This window comes from Cajanus cajan, chromosome 6 (assembly GCF_000230855.2).
Source record: "Cajanus cajan strain Asha chromosome 6, NIPB_CcT2T_4, whole genome shotgun sequence".
NCBI classification, from domain to species: domain Eukaryota; kingdom Viridiplantae; phylum Streptophyta; class Magnoliopsida; order Fabales; family Fabaceae; genus Cajanus; species Cajanus cajan.
The window spans coordinates 65,450,045-65,460,583 of NC_138522.1; the positions used below are offsets into that span (position 1 = coordinate 65,450,045).

General features: G+C 33.4%; 1 protein-coding gene across 1 annotated transcript; it reads left to right on the plus strand.

The window, feature by feature from the left end:
* Nucleotides 1–4,502: 4,502 nt before the first annotated feature.
* TBL1 (trichome birefringence-like protein (DUF828)) lies at nt 4,503–7,927 on the plus strand. Its single transcript, XM_020357064.3, has 5 exons — nt 4,503–5,729; nt 5,894–6,086; nt 6,186–6,379; nt 6,540–6,698; nt 7,162–7,927. Exons 1-5 carry the CDS (start codon nt 4,846–4,848, stop codon nt 7,514–7,516), a joined length of 1,785 nt encoding a protein of 594 aa, XP_020212653.1. The 5' UTR covers nt 4,503–4,845; the 3' UTR covers nt 7,517–7,927.
* Nucleotides 7,928–10,539: the final 2,612 nt, after the last annotated feature.

Genomic DNA, 10,539 nt, shown 5'->3' on the forward strand with positions numbered 1-10,539 from the left:
TCGCACACTCCTCTTTATGGTCCCATAAATCACGTCCCATTATGGACTCGTAACTCCCGGTATTTATTACCGTTCCCACGGATCATGGGATCTTATTGATTGTCTGAGGGAGCAAGTGAATCTCCCTATATTTGGGTCCCTATTATGGGTTCGGCATTTTGCCGATGTGCCTCGGGTCGGCCAATAGGAGACCACCACGGTACATAGCCCTCCATGCTCGAGCACTAAGGTGCGAAGAGCATGTTAGATCAACATTTTGCCAACCTACCTCGGGTCGGCTCATAGGAGACCACCACGGTACATAACCCTCCATGCTCGAGCACTAAGGTGCGAAGAGCATGTTAGATCAACATTTTGCCAACCTACCTCGGGTTGGCTCATGGGAGACCACCACGGTACATAGCCCTCCATGCTCGAGCACTAAGGTGCGAAGAGCATGTTAGATCAATATTTTGCCAACCTACCTCGGGTCGGCTCATGGGAGACCACCACAGTACATAGCCCTCCATGCTCGAGCACTAAGGTGCGAAGAGCATGTTGGATCTGTATTTTACCAGATAAAGCCATGGAGGCTGCACCAATCTTCGAGAGCGACTTGGCTGCAAGTAAGGTGGAATTTGAAAAAATTGATAGACTTTTCAAAGCTGAAGAAGATTAAGTAATGCCTAATTGATATTGAGATCTTTAGCTTGATAATGGGAAATTTCTATGTTGATTAGAGGAATTTGGTGCGGGTACTTTCCTTTTGAACATTTATGTTTCCAATGTTAAACTTTATTACTCATTAAATTGTACCTGGTTGCTTTTTCTCTCAGCGTTTGTGTGTTCTTCTTTGTGTGCATATATGTAGTGGGAACATTCATCTATATATGGATCGTCAAAATTCTAACCTTAAGGCGCTCTTCACACCAAGGTTTGGATCGTCGAAATGCCGATCTTAAAGTGCTTTTCACACCAAGGTCTTGATCGTCTAAATTCCGATCTTAAAGTGCTCTTCACACCAAGGTTTGAATCGTCAAAATGCCGACCTTAAAGTGCTCTTTGCACCAAGGTCTTGATCGTCTAAATTTCAACCTTAAAGTGCTTTTCACACCAAGGTTTGAATCGTCAAAATGCCGACCTTAAAGTGCTCTTTGCACCAAGGTCTTGATCGTCTAAATTTCGACCTTAAAGTGCTCTTCACACCAAGGTTTGAATCGTCAAAATGCCGACCTTAAAGTGCTCTTTGCACCAAGGTCTTGATCGTCTAAATTCTGACCTTAAAGTGCTCTTCACACCAAGGTTTGAATTGTCAAAATGCCGAACTTAAAGTGCTATTCACACCAAGGTTTTGATCGTCTAAATTCCGACCTTAAGGTGCTTTTCACACCAAGGTTTGGATCGTCAAAATTCTAACCTTAAGGCGCTCTTTACACCAAGGTTTGGATCGTCGAAATGCCGACCTTAAAGTGCTCTTCGTACCAAGGTCTTGATCGTCTAAATTCCGACCTTAAAGTGTTCTTTACACCAAGGTCTTGTGTCACACATTTATGGATTTAATCGGGTGTACCCTATATGAAACATATATAAAACATGGTGTAAAATAATGAGTGCAACAAATACATGAGAAACTAACTCTGGTGAAATAAAGAGTGAAACAAATACATGAAAAAAAGGATTATCTCATTCCTAATTCGGGGAATCGTTATGCCATCTAAAGTCTAAAGCTTATAAGATCTGTTACCGATGACCTGTGCGACTCCATAAGGGCTAATCCATTTTGGATAGAGTTTAATTGAGGCTTGATGGGAGAGCGGGTAGGTTTGGTGTGGTTGTGCTTTGTTGTGGGTGTCCTCCATCAGATCAAGGTTTAGAAACTATACCTGGTATGGAAGTTTGGTGACCTTCAATGTTTTCTTTTTACTCATGCTATCCTCATGGCATCTCCTTGACGCCTTTTGGTTAACCTCGATCATACCTATGCCTCTTCTTTCTCGATAGTTTTTATTGCTCCTTAGTAACCTATGCATCGTGACCTTCCGATCACACAAGGAAACCAAGGTGTGGGATGCAGTTTTACCTGTCCCACGGTGGGCGCCAAAATGTTCCAGTATTGGAGACCGCCGCCATACCGAGCTAAAAGAACTTGACAGCAGTCTTGACCTAGAACATTCGATGAGAGTAACCTACTTCTTAGACCTAATCATTGCTATATATAATGGTATAGCGTTACAAACATGAATCGCACACTCCTCTTTATGATCCCATAAATCACGCCCCATTATGGACTCGTAACTCCCGGTATTTATTACCGTTCCCACGGATCATGGAATCTTATTGATTGTCTGAGTGAGCAAGTGAATCTCCCCATATTTGAGTCCCTATTATGGATTCGGCATTTTGCCGATGTGCCTCGGGTCAGCCAATGGGAGACCACCACGGTACATAGCCCTCCATGCTCGAGCACTAAGGTGCGAAGAACATGTTAGATCAAGGACATGTTTAAATTATTGTTACGTGATGCTTGTAGAATTTTGTTGTTGAATGTTCATTAAAATTTAGTTAAAATAAAATAAAATATACATAAGTGGAGGTGCAATTATTTTTCACATCATTAATTCTTGTAAGTAATGTTTCTATCGGACATTAGTTTTTTGCTCAAGGACATGTTTAAATTATTGTTACGTGATGCTTGTAGAATTTTGTTGTTGAATGTTCATTAAAATTTAGTTAAAATAAAATAAAATATACATAAGTGGAGGTGCAATTATTTTTCACATCATTAATTCCCTTTTTCAATATTTTTTTCATAGACATAATTCACATAATGTCTTTATATTGACAATTAAGGATTAATTTGTATTCACAAAATATAATTTTTACTCAAAAAATATTACTTTAACACATATAAGAATCAGACTTGAAAATATAAGATGGACTTGTATTTCAAAATAAGCCTTATAACCATTGAACTAAGAGGTTTAATTTTTAGTTTTCCTTCTCTTTTTTGTCAAGTCATGCAGTAATATGTTTTGACAATTAGATTAGGCATAACATCAAAATTTAGTTATAAGCCAAGTAAAATACTAAATAAAACAATATTATACACTTATACGTGTTTTTTTTTTCAAAAATCAATATATATATATATATATGAAAAATTCATAAATACTCTTTAAATAGATATTCATATTAAATGAGATAGATAAGGACGACTATTGTTTGTTTTTATTTTATCACATTTTCATCCATAATTGCATTATTAAAATGAATATTATAAATTTTTTTATCAAGATATTGAAAAACTATTTCCTTTTTTAACTACATTAAAATTATTTTTTCCAATGCTATTTTTTTTTATCAAGATTGAAATTTGATATTTTAAAATTTGAAAGCTAACATGACAACAATTAAATACGTGGTAAGGAAATATCACAAGTTAAAAAGAAAATTAAAAATAATATTTAAAATTTAAAGAGTCCGAAAAGGCAACCTATCTCCCTGGAGAAAAGTTAGCCAAACAGGTTAACGAAGCCGAAGGAGTTAAATAAGAGAGGTAAGAGGGATTAATGGACTGAAATGTCTGCTCTATTTTGTCAAATTTTAATGGATTAACGGGTTGATCTGGCGAACTGCGATTCACTTTGTCGATTGTAGCTGTGGGCCTACGACTGTAATCGTAACACCTCATGGACCAGACATTTTGATGGGGCAGACATATCCACAGCCACAACCACAAGACCTCTTTTTAAAATACAAGGAAGGAACCGACAACAACGATGGAAAAGCGCGTGTGCTTCAAACAAACAAGCATCATGGCAGAAGAGGTAAAGTAAAGGTTCCTAAGATCAAATCAAAGCCGTTGAGTAGAATACAATGCGAATGCGATCGTCAATAAATAGACACGCGTTGACACGTACGGAAGTCTTGGCGGTACGGTGCCAGTGCCCTCAGATGTGGATACTGGAAAGATCCATCCCTCATAATTTCTTTTTTATAATTATAACATAAAAAATTATCTTCTATTTTCTTGGTAAATACTTTAAAATATATTTAGCCCATTAAAGTTCATTCTTATTTCTTTTTATGCACACAATAAATAATTTTTTATATTTTTTTACCGTATCCAAACACACCGGAAGGATTGTGTCGTGTAGAAGCAAAACCAATACATTCGAATTTGCAAACGCGTCTTCACCGACACGACACGACACTCTAGTAGACCAGTAGTGGCGTAGTTAATCTGACAAAGCATGGGTCATATTCACATATTATGGCCGTTTTTTCTTCTTCTCATCATTTCACATTTCTCTATTCTACTACAAGTTCAGGCACATAACAAATGATTATACGCAAATACCCAACAAATATTACGAACACTACTAATTTATAATTTTGTGATTTATTTTCTTAATTTTTAATAGTGTAATTTTAGCCATAATTTTAATCTAATTATATTAAAATTGTAAGATTAATAGTAATATTTAAAATATAAATTCGATGATGGATGATTGTGAGAAGAAGAATCGTGGGCAAAGAAAGTGGATGCTTCCACCGTGTCTCTCCTTTATTTGTTCCACTAATTGTTGAGTCCCTCTCTTTTTCTCTTTCTCTACGCTTTAGAGTTTAGACTCTATAGTCTGGCTGGGTATTGTAAGCACAGTTTCTAGATTTAGTTATTGTGATTGGCCTAACATCACTCACCCACACCCACCCCACCCTCTCTCTTTACTTTCATACTCCTTTCTCATCTTCATGTCTCAACACCTCTGAGTCCATGCCATAGTGTCAACTACTTTACCTTTTTCTCTCTCATCTTCACTACTTTTTTCTTGGGACACAGACTCAAACACCAACACAGCCTTCATGGCTGATGCCACCAAGTACGTTCCCATCGGTGGTGGTGGCGGTGGCGGTGGCAACCTCGCCACAGACCTCAAGAGCCTCTCCTCCATTCTCAAAACAAGAAAAACACTCGCTTTTGCCTATGCCTCCATGCTCGCCTTCGTCGCTTTCACTCTTTTCTTAGCCTTTTCTCCTTCTCCAAACGCTTCCTCTCCTTGGTTCTCCAACATCTTCTCTTCAACATCTACCTCAGACGCTAACTACGACCCTCAAATTCCAAACATTTTCTCTTTCCTTTTCCCAAACACCACTAACTCTTCTAGATCTGCCAATGCCAACACAACCACACCAACCTCTTTGCAAAACCAAACCCAAACCTTACTGAATTCATCCCAAGATGCATTTCCTGTTCCTATTCCAAGCACAAACCTGACCAAAATTTCTCACGCACCAACTTTGGTGGTGAAGTCACCACCCCTTGATGTCAAAAATCTCACTTTTAACCCCATGACCACAAATCAAACTACAAATGTTACTGCATCCGCACCTACACCTGCACCTGCAACCAGTGTTTCTCGAAGTTCCCCTCTCCAGAGTGTTCCTCATCAGAACTCTAGTTTTAATTCTTCGGTGAAGGGTGTTGTGGCGAATAATAATTACACGGCTTCTCTGGCGAGGAAGCAGAGCAATGGGAACAATCACTCTAAGGGGAAGGATGAATTGATGGAGTCTATGATCAAGTGTGATTTTTTTGATGGAGAATGGGTTAAGGATGATTCATATCCTCTCTACAAGCCAGATTCTTGCTCTTTGATTGATGAACAGTTCAATTGTATTAGGAATGGAAGGCCTGATAAAGAATATCAGAAATATAAGTGGAAACCCAAAGGGTGCAGCCTCCCAAGGTATGCAATGCAAATCTATTCAATTTGTTGCTTAGTTATACATGTTAAATGTTTTTGTTTTTATTTTTATTTGATGGGTGTTTATTTAATGTTTTGTACTGTACTAGAATTGATCTATGTTCTATTTCTTTTGGGGTCACTCAATTTGGTTGAATTGGTTATAGGTTGGATGCCCATCGAATGCTGGATTTGTTGAGAGGGAAAAGATTGGTTTTTGTAGGCGATTCGCTCAATAGGAACATGTGGGAGTCTCTGATTTGCATATTGAGAAATGCTGTGAAAGATAAACACAACGTTTATGAAGCCAATGGCAGGGTTCATTTCAGAGGGGAAGCCTCGTATTCATTTATATTCAAGGTGAGCCTTGAACTCTTGTGCGTTCTAGTTTTCCACATTTTTGGCTTGATCTGTTATTCTTTGCCTCACGGAGGTGGTTTGGTATGAATGGCCATGTAGGATTATAAATTCTCCGCGGAGCTTTTTGTGTCTCCGTTTTTGGTTCAAGAAGGGGAAATGACTGATAAGAACGGGACAAAGAAGGAAACACTTCGTCTCGATTTAGTTGGTCAATCTTCATCTCAATATAAAGATGCAGATATTCTCATCTTCAACACTGGTCACTGGTGGACTCATGATAAAACTTCTAAAGGGTAATAGCATTCAACTTCCCTTTGGAGTTATTGCAATTGATACTTTTTCATTATGTACCTGTAGTTGTAGACTTACTCATAACTGATTCTTAAGTTGCAAGATTAGAGGAACAACCCTTGTTGTCAACATGAAGTATAAATTGCCTTTTACAATTTTCAGGAAGGACTATTACCAAGAAGGTAGCCATGTGTACGCTGAATTAAACGTTCTTGAGGCATTTCGAAAAGCTATAACAACTTGGAGCAGGTGGGTTGATGCCAACGTAAATCCATCCAAGACCGTGGTCTTCTTCAGAGGCTATTCTGCATCCCATTTCAGGTAAATTACAAAGAATTTAATTTGGATACACATATTGCATTTTACAAAGTTACCTAATCATATAGTACCATCTATGGAAAAAACCGTTTTCAATATGTAATAATTATCTTAAAAATCATATCTAAGATGATTTCTAATCGATTCACAATGTAAATCTTTATAATGATTTTTACGCTGTTATCTAATCACAAATTGTGATCTATGAAATAAATAATTGACTTTTTGTAATACTTATTTTAAAAATTATATTTAAGATGATTTCTAATCGATTCACAATGAAATTTTTTACGCTGCATTGGTGATTTGTATACTTAGTTTTTGATTTCACATGACATTACTCTTTATCATTTCAATTTCATTACTCCCAAGTTGAAGAATGCATTTTCTTGAGCACCCATTAGATTATGGAACTAGAGGACTTAATGATCACTATAATACATTTTTTGTTTCTTTGATACTGCAGTGGTGGACAATGGAATTCAGGTGGACAATGTGATAGTGAAACTGATCCAATTGACAACGAGAAGTACCTAAATGAGTATCCAGATAAGATGAAGGTTCTGGAGAAGGTGCTAAAGAATATGAAAACTCGCGTGACCTACCAAAACATCACTAGAATGACGGATTTCAGAAAAGATGGTCACCCCTCAATATATAGGAAGCAAAATCTATCACCTGAGGAAAGAAAATCACCATTGAGATTCCAAGATTGCAGCCACTGGTGCCTTCCGGGTGTTCCTGATTTGTGGAATGAAATTCTCTATGCTGAACTTCTAATGAGAGAGTATCGGAATAAGCATGAGCAGAAGAGAGCATAGGTAACAAATGAGTTATAAGGTGAAACAGAAGCAAATGCAATCTACTACCATTTTTGTTCCCACGCATATTGAATTCAGGATAGTGAAAGTAAGAAACCATACAGAAAATGCCTTTTCTATTTTATTTAAAGGTTCAAAAAGTGAAGTGAAACGATAAATATATATATACAGAATTGAGAGATGTGAGTACTGTGCAATAAAATTGTTCATATGAATGACATAAATTGGTGAGGAGAGGAGAGGATAAAATATGAGGGTGGTTTTGTTTTTCATTGTAAAATGTAAACCATCCCTTCTTTTGCATCTTCATTGTATTCTAGCCTGAAAGGCTGATTCCTCTTGTAAATCTATAATCAAATAGATTTTATTTATTATAATCAATTTATTGAGATGAACTGTTTCAGGCCTTCAGCTTCAGTTAATTCATTTGTCTGTACCAGTAATTAGATTTCAAGTAGTTCTTTTTTTCTTCTCTTTTTTATTTTTTGGGTGGACGGAAATCTTAGATTACTTAGGGCACGGATTAATTAATTAAACCTTACACATTCAACTACCATTTTGTTTTTTTTTTTTTCCTTTATATTAAAAAAGAATGCAAAATTACTATTTTAAAAAGTTATGGAAAACCAAAAAAAATAATAATAAAAAAATCTGATTAAACCTGGGGGTGTATTTTCACTCTCTGGAAATCAATTTGCCATGTATGGTACGATGAGTGGCGTAATTGAGAATGAACGTACTTTCACGTGAACGTCGTGGTGGTCTTAACATTGATAGGTTCTTCATTTCACTTATGTTCTGAAGCAGGGTGAAGTGAAAATCGTGTGTTATGCCTACAAAAACAACATTAAAAAAATCGGTTAAAATACATTTTTCATCTCCATAATTTTATTTATTTTACTTTTTAGTCTTTATTTTTATTTTTTAATCCTTTTTAATTTCTACAATAAAAAATTTAAAAAGATAATCATGTAAATTAAAAAATCTATTTTAAATTATAGAGTCTAAAATGTAAAGTAAAAAATAAAATTTGAATCAAAAGAATCAAATAACTAACGTCTATTATCATTAAGTGGCTGGGGTTTTTCAATGTAATCAGTTGTCGCGGGTTCTAGGCAAGTAGCAGCTCTGTGTGAAAGAAAATTGTGTGGTTTATATTTGACATATTTATATTTAATGAATACAATAAATAAGATTATATAATAAAAATATTTATTTATATATTTATATTTATTATATTAATAATGCTGAATAGCAATTTTTTTTTTACTGTTTTTGTGTATTTACTTTAATAATATATATATATATATATATATTATATGAAAAGTAATACATTTAATAAATATATATTACATTTGTTAAATATAATAAAAATATTATAACATTTAATAATAAAATATTTTCTATTATTACAAAAATACATTATGTATCATATTCAATAAATAAATTAATTACTATTATTTAAGAAAGAAGTAACTTATTTTATTTTTATAAATACTATATTGTAATCTATAAATATAATAAATAATAATATATAAAAAAAGTCTTCATATATTGATAAAATATTTTGTGAAGAAAATTAATATTAATGGGTCTTTGTGCATTTCAATAACTTATTTTGGACGTATATAAATTTATATGGAAAATTAATTTTTTTTCATCAACATTATTTTAACACTGAAGGAATTCAACTTTAAAGTATTGTGTTTCAAATTTAACAACCATTGCATTAAGAAGTTTGATTAACAAGTGTTTATTAAGTTTATTAACATATACTTACTTATTTTTAATTAAGATGTGTTAATAAATTATAATTAGTATTATTTTAAAATATAAAAATAGTATAGCTTAATAACATACTCCTAAAATTTTTAAATATATATATATAACTTATTTAACTATTAAGGTCGACTTAATATTTAAAGATTAAACTAAAATACTAAGAATCTTATATTCAAATCTTGTGTCATCATCATTAATGAATAAAACATATATAATTTTTTTAAATGGTGGAGTGTGTACCAGAAAAAAAAAAACAAATCGAGCCCAATGTGACAACTTATATACGAGCTTGTTGCCATGTAAAATTATGACCTGAGTTTTGAGAAGCCCAGATTAACTTCAACTGACGAACTACCGATAAGATATTTGATGTGGTTTAGAAGAAATTTGTATTATAGAAAGTTTGGGCTGGATAGGATTATGATAATTGAGAAAAATGATTATTCAAAATAGTATCTTTTGTGCTTGCATATTTGAGAGTCCAGTGGATTTTTTTTTTCTTTTTTTCTTTTTAAATTATATATATATATATATATATATATATATTTATTTATTTATTTAAGAGAATCTAATAGATAGTAGATAAGTTGAAATTTAAGAAAACATGTTAAGAACTAAAGTTAGTTGAAAGAAGAAAATTAATAAATTGGTTGATTAAATTAAATGCGTGTGATAAATTTAGCTAGTTATTAACTTTGGTTTAAAGTGTAACATCATATAAAAGAATAATTTTGAATTTTTTTTTGGTTACAAGAAGAATTTTGATGATAATGAAAAGAAAGATGAAAAAGTTAAGAATTTATAAGATAAAAAATTACTTAAAATAAATATTTGAAAATGTTCCAAAATGTTATAAACTGCAAAAAAAAAGAAAAATAAAATTAAACTAATAAAATAAGGTAAAGTAGTATTTTAAAATATTTGCCAAATACATTGTTTTTGCTCCCGAAGTAATTTTGCATTTTGGTCTTAAAAGGTAATTCTCAGTCTTAAAAAGATTGCAACACTTTTAATAAAACTTATCTAATATTAAAAAATATTATATGTCATTTTTTTATATATAAAAAAGTGGTGATTGACATTCTAAACATGATCTTGATAGTGAATTGGTGGTAAAAGTTAATAGTTTTCACGTAAAGTACTTCTATTAGGGTTCATGGTTGAGTATAGTCCTTCAACGAAAATGCAAGAGAAGCCTTTTTTAAAAAAAAAACTTCAGAAGCTAAATCCTCGTCTAACTA

What these genes read in the sequence shown, in the direction of transcription:
- TBL1 (XM_020357064.3), top strand. Translation starts at nt 4,846, where the DNA reads ATGGCTGATGCCACCAAGTACGTTCCCATCGGTGGTGGTGGCGGTGGC. An exon ending in AAAGGGTGCAGCCTCCCAAG is followed by an intron (nt 5,730 to 5,893) that starts GTATGCAATGCA and finishes AATTGGTTATAG; the next exon opens with GTTGGATGCCCATCGAATGC. An exon ending in CATGATAAAACTTCTAAAGG is followed by an intron (nt 6,380 to 6,539) that starts GTAATAGCATTC and finishes TACAATTTTCAG; the next exon opens with GAAGGACTATTACCAAGAAG.